The sequence below is a fragment of the Cheilinus undulatus genome, linkage group 16, assembly GCF_018320785.1.
Source record: "Cheilinus undulatus linkage group 16, ASM1832078v1, whole genome shotgun sequence".
Lineage (NCBI taxonomy): Eukaryota > Metazoa > Chordata > Actinopteri > Labriformes > Labridae > Cheilinus > Cheilinus undulatus.
The window spans coordinates 30,330,015-30,352,941 of record NC_054880.1 but is presented as its reverse complement, the minus strand read 5'-3'; the positions used below and the strand labels follow the sequence as shown (position 1 = coordinate 30,352,941).

General features: G+C 38.4%; 1 protein-coding gene across 2 annotated transcripts in view; it reads right to left on the bottom strand.

Annotated features, from left to right (window-relative positions):
* trappc9 (trafficking protein particle complex subunit 9) overlaps positions 1–22,927 on the bottom strand; it is a 341,471-nt gene that overhangs the window by 174,263 nt on the left and 144,281 nt on the right. For both annotated transcript variants that reach the window (XM_041809216.1, XM_041809217.1), the window contains one exon: positions 2,421–2,563. In XM_041809216.1, coding sequence (XP_041665150.1) covers positions 2,421–2,563 — 143 coding nt within the window. The remainder of the gene's footprint in view (positions 1–2,420; positions 2,564–22,927) is intronic.

Genomic DNA, 22,927 nt, shown 5'->3' with positions numbered 1-22,927 from the left:
ATAGAAAGTCACTGGCAATTCTTCAAATAAAGCTGATCAACTCCAAATTCAAACACACATTTTTGGGTTGGGTTTTCAGTAGTTTTGGTATGTTTGAGTACTTGCCGGCCTTATAGTTGACCTCATAAAGATACCAGATACCACCACTTTTGATTTAAGTTGTTGGCCATGGCTTGCCTGCTATTATTTAGTTTCTTATTATTATTTCTTAAAATTAAAATTAGTTAGACAAACCCCAAAAGCCTGCACATAGACATATTTAATCATATTACATATGATGTGTGTATGTTGTCACACATTTGCGTAACAGTATAATGATGTTATTATTGATGTTATGATAATGTATATTTTTTATATCAGTCATGGTCAATATAATTTGGCTTTTTTGACAAGACAAAACAAAATGGGAAAAAAACTCTACATTGTCAAAGTGAAAACAGACTTCTACAAAGTCATGTCAATTGAATAAAATATGGAATGTAAAAAAGTGTGCATAAATATTCACATTTTCTTTTTTTATGAGATCACATAATTGTATCTGTCCAATAAGAGTATTGTTAAATCAACTAATATTGCTGTTGAAAATTGTTACTGTTGTTATTCTACACCGGCTGTAGGGTAATGATTCAGTTATCACCTAATATTTCTGTAATTTTTTCTCACATTTTGCATACATTTTCTAGCTGGTAGATGATTAGGAGCAGTCAAGCTGGCATGGGCAATTAGACATGAAGGGTTGCCATGTAACAAAAAAATAATTTAGAAAAAGGGTTCAAACACACGTCTATTATGTCTATAACTGCCATAAAATGCTGCACTGCTTCAGTGTATTACATAAAACACATAAAATTTGAATTTCAATGCTTTTTATTTTACATATTCCAAATGAAAAATGCAACATTTGGAGGAAAAGATGAGATTTTGGCATAGAAGCCTTGTGGTTTACATTTTTAGAGTAAGAGGAACTGTTAAGTAGCGTCTCAGCAGACTTTTACTGTATGGAGGAAAACAGTCTGTGTGGGGAGCATAAGAAGGGGAACACAACGGCTTTAATGCATTACCAGAATCCATCTGAGTGCAATTGAGCTGCAATGATCTCTTTAAGCAGATATCTGCATGCAAGCACAGCTAACAATCCACTCTGAGAGGCTGTCTCCATACTCAATTTCTAGCTTCTCAAGTTGATAGTAAGCCTGAAAACTGTGACATCACAAGGAAGAGAGAGTCCAACAGTCCCACAATGGCTACACCTGAAGCCTCTGTGGTGTCCACCATTACTCCCAGAGGCTATAATCTTGTCTAACAATAGACAATGGGCTCAAGGTTTGAAATAACAAATGTGCATAATGACACCACATAAAAGTGGAATGATGTAACTAATGTAACAGCAAATCAGCAGGCAAGAGAGGAGGAGGGAGCAACCATGCCAGGGCATGGCAATTGTGCCTGTTTTGCTCTTCTCACACCTGCTTTCAATATGGATGCGTGATCAGTGCTGGGGTGTGAGGGTGGCATTGAGCTGTACTGTAAGCCAGTAACCATTGGCCTGGATGTAGCTGTAGAAAGGCAGCAGTTTAATAAGACTTCGACCACATGTCTTTATCAAAACAAGGGCAGACTCACACCGAAAACTACTCTAAATATAGTAGATGATTTACAAGTCTCATGATAGGCCTGGCATTTTTGCCACTGATATGCTCTGCATGTTCAAACACTAAGGCAGTGCTAACATGTATGGCTGAGGCCAGCGATGGAGCTGTGCGTGTCTACTTCCTTATTTTGTCTTGTTGCCCTTCCCAGATGCCTTGTATGGGAGTTCACTGAGGATGAACTAACAGTCCCTTTTTGATCTGACTGATCAAAGTGTCTAAACTAATGTACAACACAAGTACCAAAAGAAGCCATCAAAATCCTCTGCTCATCCTCATCCTCTGAGTTGGTCCAACATGATAACTGTATTTTATGGAGGATTTTATTGCTACTTGGAGTGAGGTATAAGATTTAAGTGGCAGCTCCCGCCTGCATTGGAACTCTCCCAGATGGTGCAGCACCATAAATGCTAGTTCTACTTAAACTCTGTCTTGGGAGTAGCCAAATGTTTGAGGTTGTGTTATTTAAGTACACTTCTACCATATCCAATGTCATGGCAGTATAAGGGAAGCTCCCTAAAAGTCAATTATTCAGATCATCAGTTACAAAAGCCCAAACTTAACTGATAACAAAATGTCAAGGTGATGAAGATGTAAATTAAACATCTGATGAGCTCTTTATGACAAAACATGCTATCGGGGTGTGCAATACGGTGATCCTGTTACATCTGGAAATATCCATGTTATTGTAAAATTGGGATCTGTTGTGTTGTTCAGTTAAATTCAAGGTGTTGTTAACCCCTACAAAAAATAGGTTGTATCATGTGTTACCTGGTTGCAGGGAGGGTGCTGACCCTGGTGAAGAAAACAGATGGCTCGACATCAACATGGATGCCCAAAGACAGCTCCCTATAGTACCCCTCGACTTTCCCTGCTCCTCCTGAGTATTTGAAGTTCAGCACTGCTTCCAAAGTCTGCAAAGAGATCACAGGAAAGACAAGTATGTAAATCAATTTCAACTGGTACGCTGAAGAGCCAGTTTTGCACAACTTTTAAAAAGTTTGATCCCTAACCAGAGTTTTCCCCTTTTTTTAAAAGGAAAAACAGCTGCTAAGGCACCTATGCATGACAAGAGATGTATAAAACAAATGTGGCAGATACTAATTGCACCAGAGATCAGCTATTGTGCTGATCAATAAAATAGAGGTATAATGAAAAGAAAGCCTGAGGAGAAGGGAGGGCATGATTGGTTGCTGTTGGGGGGGGTGTAACACTCGGTGTGACTTGCTGGCCATGTTCCACACTGATGAGAGCAAAGTGGACACAAAAAAATTACTTAGTGGTACTCAGGGGTAGTCTTTGAAAGGGGGGACAGGACAAGAAGCCAAGTGGGCAAAAGATGGGGAAATTAAAAGTGGCAGTTTATTGTGAAGGAGCACTCGCTGACTCAGGGAGTGGGCTGAAGCGGGTGGAGGGATCATCCAAGGTCCCGCTTTTTCTTCCTATGCAGTCTATATCATCTCTCCACATATTGCTGATGGAGGCCCTGGCTGTGCCTTTCAAGAACAAATTCCACTGATTCCTTGATTATTTTCAGTCTTTATACCCTCCAGTGGGCGTGCAGTGTGCCAAGTAGAATGATTTGGAGCCTGCTGGCTAGACGTCTGGCCTATTACTACCTAATGACAAAGCACAGCACACTGAATAAAGAGAGATGAAAACATTGGAGAGGACAATTATTATTTTAGACCAAGAACCTTAATTCAGAATTTCCACTAATCTAAAACAGCATGGGTTTTATTTTAATGCTTTGGTACAGTTTCAAGTCATTCTCATTATCTTCTTCTCATTCAGTATTATCATCAGTATCATTATTCCAAGTCAAGCTGGCAGCTTTCAGCTATGAATGGCAATGTTAGTCAGTCCTCCAGCCTAAAATACAATGTATCTCAGATATCAGACAGCCATAGACATTCGTGACACTAAGATGCTAGCTCTTTATAAACAGGAGGATCCCCTAGCATTTTGGTCCCCAGTGATAGGTCAATGATTATATGTACAATGACATTTCTCTACATCTAGAAAAAATACTGATTGCACATTCATGCTTACAGGAGCAAGAGTCTTAGATACTTCAACAAGACAGCCATTCATGTCCTTCAAGGATAAAGTGGTACAAATTTGGTGATACCCCTGGGTTTCATTTTACCAAGGAACTTACGTAAGAGTGCAAGCCAACAGAAATGTTGGTGGTACACTTTTACTGCATGCCATTGTTGATCTTTCCATCCTTGTTTCATATCAGTTCTACACTCAGCTCTCCAATAAAATCATAAAAGAGGAAACCTGTAAGGGCACTGGGTGCAGCATGTACCCTATGTATCAAGACTGATCCCTTATCATAAAAACCCAAGCTGAATTCAAAACAAGTCCTGTTGCCACATGTCATAGGTTCTCTCTGCTGTTTCATTTTAGATCCCTATCAAAAACAACAAAGAATGTCAGCCAATTTTAGCTACTTCTCAAAAGCAATGAAAATAATATTCTTCTGTAATATTCTCTGACATTACTGTTTTTTTCCACTAATGCATTTAGTAACAGACAGGGGTGTAGCTATGGATTTTGGGCCCACAGAAAGAACATTACACAGGGCCCCCTTAGCCGACCAGCCTAGCAAAAAATGTAAAATTTTTTGTGATAAATATCCATTCAGTTTAATGTATTTTGAACTATAAATTCCCTATATCAATGAGCAATATTTTTTTTATGATGGATGAATTAAAATTATTTGTACTGTTTCTCACATTATACTATGTGTTACAGATACAGATAAAAACTTTTTTTTACATAAATGTATATCCACAATTCTATTTCTTATTTCTTGCACAGACCTAAGCATATACCAGTTATCAAACATTATCATACTTGTTTATGTTTTCATGACAGATTTAATGATTTGTCTCATTGGGCACTCCCATATAGCATGTACAAATGTGCCACCTTCATCCTTGCATTTGCAGCATTTTCTCTCTTATATCAGGCCCATCCTACATAGCTTCATCAGAGTATAAAAGTAAATGTATAATTTTTTTAATAAGTTAATTTACTCCTAATTTCTCTTGTAGCCCAACCAGTCCTTAATATTATGTCCTCTCCAGTAGTATTTCCTAAATCATTTTGCAAAATTAAACTCAATATCTCACACTTCTCACCTTTTGTGTCATGAACCTTCTGTATCAAATTAGACTCCTCTAAAATTTTATTCTTTATTACACTCTTTCTACTGCCCTGCAGTTGGAGGTATTTCCAAAATTCTTCTCTCCCTTTCAATTCAAAGTGGTCCACTAGCTCCAAAATCATGCTCATAACCATAACCAACTGGTGAGTCTTAATTGGCTATAGTATGTTTGATTGAGAGTATGGTTGACTTTTTGTCTCTTTTTGTTAACCCTGCAATTGACTGACAACCGGTCTAGGATGTACCCCACCTTTTCCTCGGTCATAGGTGGGGTTGGCCTCAGCCCCCTGCAACCCTGAGTGGGACAAAAGCTATAGATAATGGATGGATGGATGGAAGACAATGACTCATCGGCTGCACTGAGTGAGAAGAGGGGTCTTCCACCCTGACAAAGACTATAAAACTATAAAAGTGGCATTATGTATAAACAGTGATGGACAGTAACGGAGTACATTTACTTGAGTTCTGTACTTAAGTACATTTTTTCAGTATTTGTATTTTACTTGAGTATTTGTTTTGTTTTTTGTTTTTTTTGAAACTTATGACTGTCACTCCACTACATTTCAAAGACAAATATTGTACTTTCGACTCCACTACATTTCTAGGAAGCTTATTGTTACTCATTCCTTTTAGGTTCAGCATAGCTTTGTAGTCAGATGTTGGTGTTTTTCTTCACTAAAATGCAAATGGCCACACACTGTGCTCGTCACAGAAGGGAACCAATCACAGTCACCGCTCACACCTGGGATGGATTTGGAAATAGGCTTTGTCATCCTCGCTCTGTGTAGCAAGCTCTCCTGCCTTCATTCAAACAAAACTCGGCAATGGAGATGGCAGGATGGGTGGGGATGTTTAAATAAATAAATTAAATGACAAAAGTTGTCCTTATTGTTTTTGACTGCATTTTTTATGGTGAAGTTTTTACAGGTGTTTTAACAGACTTTTTGTAGCAAAGTGGTTCTACATGTAAGTCAGTACGTCATTAGATGGTTTCAGAGTGTTACAAGGTTCTGTAAAAGCACTGAGAAAACAATACAAAAATGTACTGATGTTAGAAAACGCACTTTGTACTTTTGAATACTTAAGTATTTTTAAAAGTAAGTACTTCAGTACTTTAACTTGAGTAAAAATTTCACAGAGCAACATTTGCTTGTACTTGAGTAGGATTTGTCCACGAGTATCAATACTTTGACTCAAGTACTGGAGTTCAATACTTTGTCCACCACTGCCTATAAAAAAAAATAATAATAACATTTTCAGTACTTAAAATGAAATCTGATACAGTTTTCTTTGTGTGTTGTCCTGTGCTGTGAGCCCTACGAAGCATGCAAAAGATAAACCTGCAGTGCCTACAAAAGACTAACACTGATCACATTGTAATGGATTGAACAAAACCACACAGAATCTTTGAACACAAATGCTGGAGACTTTTTCCATAATGATATATAAAGTTTTGAGTGAATCCAATGAAAACTACAAAAAACTACAATGACTTAATCTTACTACCTTGCTTCTGCGTTACTCCAACAGAATTCATGACTAAATTTCATAAAACGTATCTGAACAAGAGAAATGTACCTTTAAATTGAGATATATTTTATCGATGGTGAGGATCTCTAATGCTATAAGCACCATAAAAATACACACACAGGTTTTATTTAGCAGTAGAGGGCTGTGCATCAAGCAGCTGTGTAATCCAGAACAACATGATCCTCTTGAGGAACAGTGATTGTTTCAGTGACACTAGCAAAAAGCAGTAGTGCACCCAAGATTCCCTCTTCAAACTGTGTCTGACCCCGAGTTCCTCCTGCGTTCAATCCTCCCTCTCACTCAGCCCCCCTCAGGACCCTATTTCAATCACACCATGGTAAAAATAGATCCTGCTGTAATGAGTCGACTGTGTTCAGAGTAAGCCAGTAGCAACACACTGCCTGAGTGCAGAGATGCATTATTTTCACATTAATGCTACAGTGTGATATATGAGAATGCCCAGATTAAGGTAACAGTTTAATTAAAGTGTCTAAGGTAACTGATACAGACACTTCAGGAGATGTTGTGTTCAAGTAAATGTCTTGTAGGTTGTCGCCATCAAGCAAAGGAGACATAAAGAGATAGAACAAAGTAGATGGACACATGGCACTGATGTTTCAGCTGTTACTCCATCAACATTATGGCAACCAGTGAAACAGAACTTGGAGCACCTGCTGAATTTTGATAGCTTGTAAAAGGGCAAGAAAACATTTTTGACTTCAAGGAAGGATATTCATTACTACTATAACGTGCTTTAACTGCTCTGTAGAAAATGTAAAAGATGAAACATCTATCAGGAAATCTGGTGTACAGAACATAATATTCATGCCCTTTTTTTCCCATCTAAAAAGTTGGATGTGTTCTTTATACTATGACCAATATTTAAGTCTAAAATGCTGATGCATTTAACAATAAAAAATAAAATGATAATTCATTTTTATTGATATTGATAGTCTTAGCAGCATTTCTCAGTGGCCTGACTCCTAGTCAAGACCACTATCAATACTTTTCAAGTTGTTTGGTGGAAAAACAAACTGAAGGTACATTTTTAATCCAATTGGTATAAACTGAGTAGAGCTTGAACTTTAACCCTTAGCAGTCACATGGCATGATCACCCTTGGTAAACAGTGGTGCAGGAATGAGTCCTAAAACGCAGAAGTGAGCTAGCATTTTTAGCACTTCTGGTTCCCTCATCTGGATGTTGAGTTTTCTGTGAAATGCCTGAAATAAAGTCTGTGGTGAACACAAGCTCAAGAGATTTTAATGTTTTATCCTACGACATTAAATACACCTGAAAACTGCCCCACCTTTGAATTGTCTATCTTTTCATGTCTTCATAAAGGCGGTTGCTAAAGGACAGCTAACTAGGACTACAATGTTTGTCGGGACCATCTACGTCATCACCACAAGCACGACAACTGACAGTGCTGTCGTATACGAGAAGAACCTGTGTCATTCAAAGTCGAATAACTGTTTTTTTCAGACAGCTCTGTTGTGCCATTTAAATGCCGCCTTTCACGGCTTCGTAGCTCTTACAGAATGTTTTCCAGGGAGCTTGGAAATTAGTTGACTTTCAGGGGTCTTTAAAGATCAAATCCATACTAGTAAATCCCATACAGGACGTCTATTTATCCATTCACAATCAATTTTTGATCATTCCTGCAATTAGTCCCCGCCATATTATCTGTTTATATCCCAGAACACATTGTGACTGGGCTGTGACACCCAATGGGAGCCTGTTCCATCATCACATCATGCTTTGCTGAACAGCACATGTGCACAGAGTTAGAAACTGAGAACAGCCTGAATGACTCATACTAAGGGACACAAAGAGGCAGTTACTTGTCCCTCAGAGTCACTGCATCTTAAATAATGACTCAAATTCCCAAAAGCACAAGGACTTTTTCTTTTTTTGGTAAAAATGTGAATATTTTGAAGATTGGTTTTGTCACAGAATTATCATTTGTAATTCTTTAGTCCCAAAGAGATGGGAGAACAAGTTTGTGCAAAGAAAATAATAAAACCTTAGTCATCACTGTTTACTGTATATAATACATAACAATTTTTGAGTTTTAAATTGTTTCATTTTTTTTCTTTTGTCTTTATAGTCCCATAACTTTTTTTAAAATTCAACTGACATTGCTGCAACACACATATTCTTAAAGCCCAGGTTGTCCTGAAAAAAAAGGGTCAATATCAAGCCTTTTAAGACAAAAAGTCCAGAGATGACTCAATGGTTACAAAGTAGCTGAGAGCTCTAAGGATTAAAGTTATATCTATTTCAAATTGCTGAATTATTTTTTTTTTTTCATGTTCACCAATGTGTTTATGTCAAAGACAAGGAGCTTGTTGACACAAAATTAAACCGTATGTAAATAAATTTGGTTGATATTAGTTTGGCATCACATATTTACTATAATAAGGAATTGAAGCTGTAGTAAGCGAATTAATTTTAGTGCCGTATGCCCAAAAAACAACACAACCCATCAGGGTCTTGTCATTGGGAGGTATGTGAGAAGAGGGGTGGAGCTACGGAGCTCAAACACGGAGAAGAAGAGGAAGGGAGGGGAAGTAGAGTTAATCCTACATGGTTCTCATCGAATGTTACATACTCAAGCTTTAAATTAGGCTGGAGATTGAACTGAGTAGCTCACCAATGCGAGATACGATGTCTGTGTTTGTGTTTGATGGACAATTACATAGGGAAAGTATTTGCTAACCTGAGAGCAGCTGTTTTAATCCTCAACAGGGAAGAGTTTTGTTTTACAAAGGAAAAACCTCTGACGTTCGTTAAAGCTTGAGTATGTAACATTCAATGACAGCCATGTAGAATCAACTCTACTCCCCCTGCCATCCTGTTCTTCTCCCTGTTTGAGGTCCGTAGCTCTGCCCTTCTTCTCACATACCTCCTCGCACATGTGCATGTCCACTGAATCAAAAACTGACGGTGGCAAAGCTCTCGTGGAGTGACTTTGCTTTTGACTTTGCTTTTCCACTTAAATTAATTGCCGAATCACAGGCAAGAAAAGAATTTGTCTCAGCATGAACAAATTCTAAATACGACCGAACAACGCTGGTAACTCCGCCATTATAACAACTTCTCACTGAGCTGAGAGGCGGAAGCGCATCTACTACAGCGGCCAACAGGAACGCTCTATCTGACATGAGCCTTCATTGGCTGAGAGTACTAGCCTCCTCATTGGGTGGTGCATCGTCCCTTGCTGCTTTTCCTCAAGTGAGAGTGCAGCGCAAGAAGGCGTTGCAGAAGTGTGTTATTCTGTTAGATGGCTTCAATAACAACATCCTGACAGGTTGTGTTGTTTTTGTGGGCATACCACACTAAAAATAAATCTCTTACTACAGCTTTAAAGATCCGGCATGCATAAAACTGAGGTGTAGACAGGACCGGACTCTATGAGGGAGCGAAGTGCAGCTGTGCACAGTGGTTAAATTCTTAATCTTTAAAAAAATATAGACAAAATAAATCCATCTCCTTTAGTCTTAAAAAAACATCCAGTCTGTATCAGCCTCTCTTTTTGGACCATATGTTTGCTGAGCTGAGGTGATGAAGCAGCTGCTCTGCTGTGCATCGTTTTTATGATGTTCCTTCCTGCTCCAAAAAGGGTTCAATATACCATATTTAGGTCATCTTATTATGATCTTTCTTGGCTATGATTATAGATAGATCATGTAAAAAGAGGGAAAATTCATATTTCATACACCTAAATTAGTAAATATTGAAAATACATATCTTAAAAAAAAAAAAAAAATTTCCACCTTTTTTTTTTTTTTCAAACGTCTCGTGGGTCAGATGTCACCTGCTGGCAGGCAGGAAATGGCCTGCAGTCTGGAAGTTTGATACCCCTGCTTTAAGTTCATGAGTAAAATAATCTGTTTTCTTTACTTGTCTCTCTTCAAGTCCAGTTTTCACTTGCAGAAACTGTCTCACACTTTATAATCCACACAAATAAAGCACTGTCTATGATGACTATCTATGAGTAGGCTCTTGATCATGATCTCTTCACTGAGCATTCTCAGTTGGTAGTGTGTCATCAATGCAGGGCACGAGTGACAGACAAACCTGTAATACTGGCTGACCTCCATCTATTACGGGTCAAGAGCTCAAAGGAAAAGAGGAATTAGAGCCCTATTCTCTTGCTAATACAATGTTCGTGTGCCAAACTGACCATTCACTTGTGAAATCATTGCATCAAAACAGCTTGTCTTTTCATTTTCTGCAAGCTACAACACCAAACCACCCATTGATTACCATCAATCTATCAATATCTTGTGTATGTAGTCATGCTTTTTTGCACGAACAAGTTTGTAACCCCGAGAAAATCCTTTATGATTGCCGAGCAGAGCTCCAAAAAGTCTGCCTGGCTGCTTTCATCTCTGGCTTTTGTTCCATCCTTACAAAATACTTGTGCAATCTGAGTTTAACTGCCAAGCTTCACAGGCATGAGATGGATGATGGACTTGGTATCAGACTGGCTTTAACCTTGAATGCCATCACTCCAGTTTTTTTTTTTTGTTTTTTTTGGTCACAACAAAGCTTAAGCAGACAATCCATCACGTCCAATTTTCCGAAGACTGTGGGAAAATTGAGTTGAATTCTTAAAAAGCACAACATACTTTCTCTTGCACTTGAAGCTTGAACAAAAAAAAAAAAAAAAAAAAAAAAAAAGAGATGAAGAGAGATGATGAAGGCTTTTAAAATGTCTTGGCCCTTAGCTAGAGATCCTGACAGGTCTGACTGAAGAGATGATAGCATGGACACGTGTACTGACAGGAATACTAAGATTAAGTATCCTCCTGAAAGATAAGCTGTGGAGGGGCAGGAGCATCTGTAAATTCTCTACCCACTGTTAGCACTGGGGCAGAGACTACCAAAAAGCTATCTTCTCAAATAAAACACTTAATAGGAAATTCACTTAGAGGCCATCATATTAGAAATGAAATGATGATCAATATCAATTTAATCAGAGTTCAATCAATTAAAAAGCAGCACCTAAACACCTTAGCTTAGCACAAACAACTTATGGATCCAAGCAATGTCCACTTAAAGGAATCACCACCTTTTGTTCCAGTCCCACTCTGGCTTACCCACGTCTATTTTGTTATGTCTTCACTGTCTGTGTATTCAATCCCAGTCAAAAATTCAAAATGGCAAACTTCCTGTTGATGGAATCAAGAGGCTTTTTTATAGGTTCTGGCATGACACACGTGCCTACCAAATTTCAAAATCCTTGGAGCTGATTTTGTTTTTAACCCCTTAAAGCCTGAAAACACAAATAATAGCCAGAAAATTCTATTTTTTCGGGACTGAAATGTTCATTTAACTTACAACTGACATTTAAAAAAAATCCAAACTTCAATAAAATTTAACAAATATATATTTTAGTATCTCATTTCATTCATTAGGTGTTTTTGGTAACTGATAATCCACTTGAGGGCATTTTTATCATTTATCAGATTGTATTCAGAAGTTTTTTTGAATAATTTATTGAGCATATAGAGGTATCATAAAATTATGTATCAAATTTGCGACAACAGGCGTTAAGGGGTTAATGTAGGCAGGCCACTGAGCCAAGAACCCACACCCACCAACAGAAGCCATATAACTCATCGCTGTTTCTCACAGGGGCATTTTTCCGCCAAGTTTGATGGCTGTACGAGTATGTTTATCACTTTTTTTTATCTGAATAGAGAAAATATATAAAACAATATTCTAATGTTCAAAATGAGCTTGTACATGGTTGGAGTATTAGGTATAGCAATGTTTATGCTACAAAGAACCACTTTGGGGTTCAGTGTCTTTCCCGAGGACACCTTGGCCTGAGTACTGCGGGAGATGAGATAAAACCTCCAACCTCCAGACTAATAGACAACCAAAAGACTGAAGACAAAATATTTCAAATGTATTGTTCTGTTGTTTAATTCTGTAAATATTTGAAAAAGTGTGGAGATTACTGATGTCACGACATCCCTTCAGAAAGTGCCATTAAAAGTTACTTCTTGTCAGGGCAACAGTTAAAAACCCAGCTGCAATGTTCTTGTGTTTCTGAGTTGAACCCTAACAGTTTACCTCTCATACAGCACTCAACAGCGCCTATTTTCTTGTCCTGCTTGCCCACAACTTGCATGATAGAGGCTTAGACAGAAGAGGTGCCACCAGTTTTGACCTCTATCTTTTCATTTTCTTTCAGCTCCTTTTTCACATCAGTGAGCAAGTTATCCATCTTTCTCCACTCTGCTGCCTCCAACTCGCTGGTGCTGCTCATCCTTTCTTTTCCACCCTTCTCTCACTGTTGTAATGTGATCCTAAGTAACCCTGGCTATGACACTAGTAAAACACAGCAGGTAAAGTTTGTCTGCTGATCAGTGCTGGGCATAGCTGTACTATGACCCACAGTGATGAACATATGCCAGTCCTGTAGTTAAAGAAACCCAACACAAACCCAATGAACACAATAAATAGTGAGCAGTCAACGGGCAGGCTCTCGAGTCCAAGGGTCCAGCTACACCTGTTAAACCTTGACTTTCTTTTACTATTGTTACAGTACATGCAACACGTACTGGTGTGCATTAAAGGCTAACTTCTTAGCTGGCATCTTTGCTGTATTTCAATAATAGCATGACTAAATTTGTTTATTTGCTCATTTTAGAGGTCTGGGTAATTTGACTCAGCCCATTAAAAAGAGCCAGTCTTTTTCTGCTTCTAAACAGCTCTTTGTTTAGTACCACTCAAATTTTTCTTCATTATTTTGAAAACAAAAAAGGTAGAAAACAAAAGGAAAAAGGAAACAATCTCTTAAATGGGAGCTGGCCTCCATTATTCACATAAGACAAAATGAAGGTGAAAAGCTGTTGAAAGGCACTGCTAGCCACTTGGCTTGTAGCTTATTTGCCCCCACTTATTCATATTGCAGGCAGACTTACTGTACCGTGTTAATCAGACATTGTGGGGCTATTTATAGGCCTTCACCTATAAAATAAAATCTGTTATCATTAGATGTCTTGTCACTTGAGAAATTTTTGACCATATGGAATATTTGCTGAAATGTAAGGTCTTAGTTTTCCTTTAAGGTAGGAGGAAGGAGTATAAATTTGAGTTCAGATTATATTCATCACCAACTGAATATGTGTGTTATCTACTGTACCAGCCAAATTTCAGTCCTTAAAGGGATACTTCAACATTTTGGCAAATTCGTCCATTGCCATAATTCCTATAGTCTTACTAATAGGTTCGTTACCTTCAGTTGTCAGTGCAAGCTGTTTTTAGATTGCCGCTGCCAAGTTCAGACCTGCTGTGCCAACTCAATGTAAGCAGACGGTATTCCGGCTTTCCCACATCAAACTCATCAAATACACAGTCCAACAACTCCAAAACACTCTCGTGGACAAGTTGTGACCTGTACATTCACCACGCTATGAAATAATCATGGAACATTACGAGACGGAGATGTTTTAAAGTTAAATGCAAAGCCGGAACTACACTCCAGACATGGCTACTGCACTGTGTCACTCCGCCCAGTGGTTTACTCGGAAAGTAGTTCTGAATATTTGCTTCATGTGTCGTAATGTTACATAATTATATGTTATTATTTCATAGCGTGATGAATGTGCAGGTCACAACTTGTCCACGAGAGCGTTTTGGAGTTGTTGGATTGTGTATTTGATGAGTTTGATGAGGGAAAGCCGGAATACCGTCTGCTTACATTGAGTTGGCACAGCAGGTCCGAACTCGGCAGCGGCCGATCTAAAAACAGCTTGCACCGACAACTGAAGGTAACGAACCTATTAGTAAGACTATAGGAATTATGGCAATGGACAAATTTGCCAAAATGTTGAAGTATCCCTTTAAAAAAACACTCTTAAGTGTAAGGAATGATGATGAATAAATATAAAGACTTCAGCTTAAGTAGGTCTGTTTGCCCTGCCTAAAACTCCACTAACCTGTTTGTAAGTGTGTTTTAGTTTTTTATTTACCCTTCCACTCTGAGTGTCAAAGACAGAACCATTTAATAAAAGGAATATAATTTTCAATGTAGCTTTAAAAAAGACCAACATTCTTTAAGTTACATAAAGAATTACATAATGTTGCAATAGTACAGCGTTTGACTGACCATCTGGCAATCCCTGCCCCTGCGAGTTGGGAAATATGAGGTGATAAACTGTGGGAGAAACAAAAAAAAGATATGTGGGCTATGACCCTGTTGATACTGGTGAAACCTGTTTTATTGAGGGTTATATGGCACCAAAAATGTCAAAAGGTTACCTCCCCAGCACAGATGAGCAGTAGATCCAGGTAAAGATGTGGATCAAGGCTGCCCAGCAGGTGACACATGAGCAATAAAGAATTTATTGCGCTGTAAGAAGGATGTGTTCTGGCATCTGAAGGGTTAAAAACTGATCTAATATATGCATATATGCTTAAATCAAAGGAGATCATATTGCATCCTTTAATACAAAGCTTATGGACATATAAGATCAAACACCAACTGGGTCCATTATGTCCGCATTATAGCTTCCAAGAGGCACTTACACTACATTTGTGGCCTTGCAACGGCTTGACTTCATCACATTTCTGCTGTGCTCGTTGGCAATGGATGATTCATGAGAGAAGAGGGCAGCTGATAAGAGCCAATATGTTCTCTATTGGTCCCATGGTGTAATGACTTAGCAATAATCGCTGGATGATGAGGAGCGAGGGCGCCATGAGCTTGTCTGTGTTGATATGACAGCTGATGAGGGTTAGAGGATCTTAAACTGCTCAAACGCAACCAGGCTGCACATACACCAAAATAGCTGACACAGATGACAAGGAAACACTTTTTTAAACAAAAATCTTAAAATAGAAGATCCAGAAGTTTAGTAAGAATTCTGAAGTTCCCACCCAAAAACCAAAAGCTTACATTAAAAGAGCCCCTAGCTGGTCCCCTTAATGATAGCCTTGACATTTCTTCCCACAGCGTTTATAATGTCACGCTCTTAACCCTCTTGCACTGAAGGCCTGCCTCTGATGTGGCAATCAGAATGGGAGACATTTTAAAAGAGTCCAACTCAAAAGGACCAGTGACAAAAGAGGATCTGGGATGTCAGTGCTCCAAATGTGAAGAGCTGTTAAGGATGGGATGAAAATGGCCACAAAGGTATCAAGACTGGCACTGGAAATAAGACAAGAGTGTGAGCAGCTGTGATCAGGATGGTTCTACTCACAAAACTTGCCATAAGGCAGAGAACAAGCTTTAATCTAATACAACATGGAGGAGCTTTTATGTTTGTTGATTTAAAAAAAAAAAAAAGAAAAAAACATCAAAAAAGTAATACAACAGTACATCTTTTTCAATTATGTTCTCTCCAAACAGCTGTTTGCAGGATGCATTGAGCTGATGGTGCATTTATTTGAAATGTTAGATGGACCTCAATCACTGCAATACCAGCTAAAAATAGATCTTTGGTGACAAAAACTGATGAAAAGTAAATATACATTGTGGTTCAAATTATTATGCAAATGCGATTTCAATTAAATCAACATCTGATTCTTAGTTTTTTAAATTAAAGTTTTTTTCAGTTTCCATCACTGACATCAATGTCAGACTGACACAGGCAGGAACTATACATGGACTTACAAGTTCAATGGATGAGAGAGCTGTTAAGATGATATCGAAGAAGGGTTCCTATGTTAATATGTAACTTGATCTGTAAAGATGTTTTTGATTGAAATAGCTTTAATTTACTTCCTGATGTAAAAAATTGCAACAGATTTCTGTTTGCAATCAGTTACAAACTGTTGAACACTGGTAATTTTGTTGAATAAAATTCAGATTACAATATAATCATTAAGGAATGAAAAAATCTATTGACTGCCAATTATATAGACTATTCAGGAAAAATAAATGAAAAAGAACATTATATTTAAAAAAAAATTGGAACAAAGTGTCGTTTTCATCCGGGAAATTAAATAAACTGAAAAGATAGTGCTGGACTGTAGGTCATTCAAAATCCACCAAATATCTCCATTGTGCATATACAGTTATGTCAGTAATTTCATCAGTCTATTCTATATCAATTAAAATATTGTTAGCAAGAATTCCCAAATATTGATACCATTATAGGGTATCGGGGATGATGTTAAGCTTGAGTACTTATGTTCATAAAGAATTGCAGATACTCTGTATCACTTTAAAGCATGATGTAAGCATCTTATTATGTGAGTATATCATCAAATTTGAAGCCATGTCTGCAGATTGTTGACATTCTGACAGAAATTATGATGAAAAAAGAGGAATGAAAACTATGCACTGAAAAACTGTCATATTTGTACTTGGTATTGGTGAATACCCAAATGTAATTACATGTACTTGGTCTGGAAAAATGTGATATTACTACATCCCTAAGTGATAGTGGTAATATTTGTGTTTTAAATTTATATCAGTTTTACACCTTGGCTGGTTGACTTCAGAGATCAAAGAAAATTAAAGCCACAGCAGCGATAAAGGTCCCTCATACCCCAGTGCATGTCAGGGAGTGTTGCAACCCCTTGTGTGTAGCAACCTCTGGGTTCTGGCAAGCCGTGTAGTGTGCTCCACCAATTTAATGTAAAATAATTAGCATATTGCACTTTGTAAATGAAGTAGAGGTTTTATGGGCTTGTTAGAGTAGGTGGCGCTACATCAAATTCATGAACTTTGCATGTAAAAGTGTAGAAAGATGGCCCCTGGTCATACATCTGAAATTTAAAGCAAGTCAGATGTTTCATATGAGAGTTACGTCAACTTCCTGTTAAATGGCGCAATATTGAAATGGTTGTGATATACAGTATGTCATTGTTCTGGGGTCTTTATGTTAATATGTTAAGTTGATGGGTTCAACATAATTAGAGGAATAAAGAAACATATTAACATAAAGATACACCAATAGGTATACGGCCCAATGCCCCTTACAATGATCTCAGAGTGGAAATTTGTGCAAAGTTTTAAGGAAATTGCTTAAAGAGTTTTTTATATGGTGTTCATTGTATGGGAAGAACTTCAGCAATCGTATTAGTTCATTGTTGCGTCAAAGAGGATATTTGCACAAAGTTTGTCAAAGTGCTTAGGATAAATCTCATTCAACTGCAAAAGATGAACATGAGACCCAATGGCCTTGACCTTTGACATAAAAAATTGAATATCTGCATCATTGAGTCAGGGTGGACATTGGTGCAACATTTGAAGAAAATGCCTCAGAGTGTCTTTGAGATATTGTGCTTAGGATAATGGCCTTGACAGTCAGACGGACAACTAAAAGAGACAGTATTTCCAAAACTATATTTTTTAGTTCCCTGACAAAAATATTAATAAGACAAACAAAATCAGCTCAAGGGCTCTTGTTTCTAAAACAATGTGTAGAGTCCATACTCTAAAACATTAATAATGCATAAACAGAAATCCAGAAAGGGTGTGTGCAGAAGCACATCGCTGCAGGCTATGCTCCCTTTGTAACTTACATCCACCTGGAACTGGTACAAGTGGATAAGCCACATATTCCACCCCTACACACTCATATTCAACTATAAATGTAAACCACCTCATGAATGTTGATGCATACAAGTGAGTGGGCTGATAAACTTTGTGATCTGTCATATTGGAGCAAAAAAAAAAAAAAAAACAGTGAAGTGTTAAGACCACATACTGTCAAAAACAACAGTTAAACTCCCTCACCTCTGCATTACGACTCTTAGTGCTGCCTCGATGTTTGGAGATCAGGTCAAACAGAGCACTGTGAGCATGTGTGCTGAGACTACACTTTAATTAGTTGAAGACACCCACATAAATCCCTCCAACATCAAACAGACAACTTTCACTCATGTTGTGCTGCTCTGGTTAAATTTCATTACACATTCCCCAGCAGACAAATATCTGCAAGGCATACTTTAATTCAGTCTTACCATTCACAACAACTTGTAAGCAGTAGAAAGGCAGCACCACTAACAGGCTGTTGGAAAATAGCTACATAAAACTTTGCTGATAATGCTATGCTACTTGCTGGTCGTGCCTTATTATTCTACAGTTCTTATTTTATTCAGTGCAAACCAACAGTGTCATGTGCTGGAGACAGGGACATTGTTGGGACATATGGAGTCAAACAGTTCACATGGTTGTATGAAGAATCCTGAGCCAATTAAAGCTCCTCTCTGTTCTTCCTTTCAACACAGAAACATGTTCCCACAGATCTGTGCTGCACACATGGCCAATGTCACCTTACAAGAGAAACTGCTATGTGCAACTTATGCAAATATCTAAAACCTGGTCAGACATCAAGGTCATTTTTTGAGGGGGTGATGGTTAATTTTGTCCTGAAATGTGAAGCATTTAGGGTGTTTTTAAAATTAAATGATGGGAAAACAAGCTGCAGATCATACATTATCAAACCCTCAACTATGCAGGTGCACTGTGCTCAGGAAGCTACGGGATGGGAAAAAGTACATGGGCTATGTCTGAAAAATGCATACAAGACAAGACTGTGCCATAGTCAAACATGTACTTTGCATACTGCAGAGCAAGTTAACCATTCCCATGCAGTTCCACGATACTTAAAAACCCATCATCTCTCCATCTACTGGCGTCATCATTTGCATATTCCACTGCCAAATTTCACAGGCTGCTTGCTGGCTAGGTTAACAACAAGCTATCACAAATGTTGGTCCATTAACAGGCTGTTTGTTGTCACATGATCCCGATGACGCCCTAGATGGGGGAAGAACAGTCACTGGGAACGAATAGGAACAGGGTAATGTTCAAACATTAAAGCCCTAAATGGACTTGCATGCTGAAGTTGTCAAAAGAAAATTTCTGTGTACACTGAGTATAACTAGGGATGAGTACTGAAATCCAGTGGCAATATGGCAACAGTGCCAGCATGTTGGATATCTACTGCATCACTGCGTCACTGATGAGCAATGGCATTTGACAAGGGAGAGCACGACCTGCTGCAGAGACTTTTGTTAAGCTCATCTCAACAGAAAAGTCAATCTAAACAACCAGACAAGGCAGAAAGCTTTAAGCACTACGTATTATACGGTAATACCGTACATGGGGGTATTAAAAAAAAGCTAGGGTATTACTTTTATTACCATCATTAAAACAATGTGTATGATGAATGAATATCTATAAAAAATTAATCTAGTATTTGTTTCCTTTACCGCCAGCAGCACAACTGACTGTGTGCAAAGATGCTTTAAAAGTGATGACAGAACTCCTGTTAATGATGTCTGGCTAATCTGGCAAACAATGAAGCGTGCTTATATACCAGCACATTCATACTTGGTCGCCATGGCCTTGCACAGCTCTGGTACCATGCGCTGGTCCTCTCTGAAGTCACAGTAATAAATGTGGACTACTGGTTGTAATGTGATCCACGGCAAACGTGAGTTTGAACACACTTGAATTCTTATTTCTGGGTAAAGATAAGTGATGAGAAATGGTACAATTTATCAATATCCACAGATGCTACGTCCTTTTATAAGCTAAAATGCTTACTTAAGTTTGTTAAAGGTATGAATTTAGTGCCTGCAGAGGTGAGCACTCTGCTCACTGTGATTGTGTGTGAATGCTGGCAACGCTTTAATAATTTGTTTACAGCACCTGATGGTAATATCTTACAGTGCCTTTCCAGATGTGTAAGCTGTCGACACCATAGGCACTAATGGAGTCCCATACCATCAGAGATCAAGCTTTTGAATTGTGCACTGATAACAAGCTGGATGGTCTATCTTCTCATTACTCTGCAAGGCAAGGCGTCCATGGTTTCCAAAAATAATTTCAATTTTGATTCATCTGAGTGCAGGACAGTTTTCCATTTAGCCTTGGTGTATTTTAAATAAGCTTTTGCCCACAGCTTTAACTTGCGTTTGTGGATGGCATGGTAAACTGTGCTGACTTTTTGGAATTGTGTTCATTTTAGTATTATTATTATCAATCATTAAGTTGATTTAAGTGGTTGATTTTTTTCTTAAAGAGTGAGTCAGAAAATCGTCATAAGGAGGTGGAAAAGGGTCCCAAAGCAAGACCAGTTGAGAACCACTGGATGGAGAATCTATAGACTGAATATGATACACAATCTTACAGAATTTACAGAGAGTAATGTACTGCTTCAAACATTTTTAATAGTTTACAACATGAAGTTTCCAGTGGGCAGAGAATGTATTTTAAACATAAAACACCTTCAATCACAGTTCTTTGAGGTCAAAATGGTGAGCATGATTTGAATTCAATAAATTATAGAGGCCTACAGGTTTAGAAGTAAACAACCTTTCACCAGAAATGATCTCCTCTTCACATCAGCAAACAAGTGGAGTTAAAAAGCCATGGAACAAGCAACAGAGCAACAAGATAAAGGAGGCTCCCAGTGACCACATCCAGACTGTTAAAGGCCAGTTTGCTGACATTATATACATTACCAGCTGATTGCCAACTCCAACCAGGATCCTAATGATAGAGTTAAGCCTTTGATGCCAACAGGAAAACCTGGCTGGAAATGCACCATAGCACTGCAGAAATCCTCAAACTCAATTTCTATTAGGGATACCTTAAATGACAATTGCAATCCTGTTTCCATGGCAATGGATTATATGAGACTTTCAACCACACCCCAGTTCTCTGTTTGCTGCAGTTTGAGTTCAAAGCCTTAATCTATCATACGCACTAAACCATGACAAATGCTAATGGTGTTTGGTCGATGAGGCGGGTGGAGACACATAAAAGTGAAACCCAGGTGTGTCTGCCTCAAGTGTATAAGTACTTCCTGTGAATTTTCCCAATAAAAGAACCATTTCATCCAGAGTAATTCAATTTCTTCTCTGAGTGTTGACTAATTCACTTACATGTGGTTCAATCTGATTATATGTTGTGAGTCATGAAGGGGAAGGATAGTGGATGAACAGCAGCAACTAAATTTTGTCAGGGGATAGCGTCTGTCCCACTTGAAGACACCATACACAAAAACAGACACACATAGCTGATTTCTGTGTGATCAGAGGCAAACAGAGGGCCCATGGGTGCCTCAGACACCAAACGGCTGCTCTTTTATGTAACCTTGTGGTCCCATACAGGTGCCACACCATTTACCAGCTGGAACGACATCAGGGAGAGGCCTCACATCACCCCTGGCCGCCACTGCTGTTCTTCTAGCATATCGCTAGCCAGTGAACCGTGGAGATGTGAAGTCAGCTTCAAAGATGGGACAAGCTGAAAGCTATAAGCTCCAAAGCCTGAAAAAAAATGATGAATTGTATGATGATGCATGAGCAGGCATTTATTTCTTCACTTGGACACACACCAAAAAACAGGTACACATCACCAACAATGACCTGTCAAATGAAAAAGCAGGTGTGCTGGAGGGTGAAGCACGCTGGTTTTGAAACATCCTGTCCAGGGTGACTGTAGTGCCGCTTAACGTGATCTGATCAATGCCATTTCAGTTAGCCAGCACTGCAGCATATGGAGCCACACTTGGTCTGGCTTGCTGCATTTCACACATGAATTCAAGTCCAGCAAGCGTGATTAAATGCTGGATTCTCTGCTAATTTCACCTGCTGGGCTTGCATAGGCAGCAATTTCACACAAACACACACAAGAGAAAACAATACACAGAATTTCCCCATGACCAATTTGAGAAAAGGCTGAATTTAGCGATGAGGCTAATCCATTTCCACTTTCAGTCTTTATGTTGTTGTATTGTTTCCCTTTAAACACAGAAAGATTTGAAAATTTTGAGCAAAAACTTTTTCTAAACTCATCTTCAGTGGAGAACCACAGGTAGGGATGAGGCGATAATATGGTTTCACAGTGAATCGCGGTTTAAAACGTCACACTTAATTAATCCTGAAGGCTCATAAACACAGTGTTTCCTGTTATCATGCAAATGCAGGGGTGGAACCCGCACAAAACCAAAATGACGTGACGCCAATTGGTGCATCAGCTTAATCTGCTTGTTGCTGTTGTTTGCTATGCTGCATGGCTTTACCATGGCAAAGGGACACAGAAGCTAAAGTTTGTATTCACAGAAGAAACGAGTGAACTCAGCAGTGTGGGAGTTGTATGGGTTTACCAAGGATGACCAGAGAAATATACTGTACAGGACGATAGAGTGTAAAGGGGAAGGATACTGGATAAACTGCATAATGTTGATGATTATTGCCATGATTATCAAACTTAAAAGAAAAAAAAAACACTTGAAATACATCAGTATGTGTGTAATAAATGTATATAATGTATGAGTTTTCCTTTTTGAATTGAATATCCAAAAAAAATCAACTTTTTGATGATTTATTGAGATGCACCTGTCTGTCTTTGTGCTGTCCTATACCTTGAGTTCTGGCTTGGAAAACGCTCTCAATTTGAAAGACAAAAGAACTTCCATATTATCGCCAGCTTAGTCTTAACTTGACCATGATGAAAGAAATTGAAAAAAGTTAAAATTCGATGACGTAGGGATCATATGTGACAGTGGAATCATGGCTGAACCTTTAAGAATGTAAGTTTTGTTATTTCAGTGTCTACATCAATTAATTTTACTAATAAA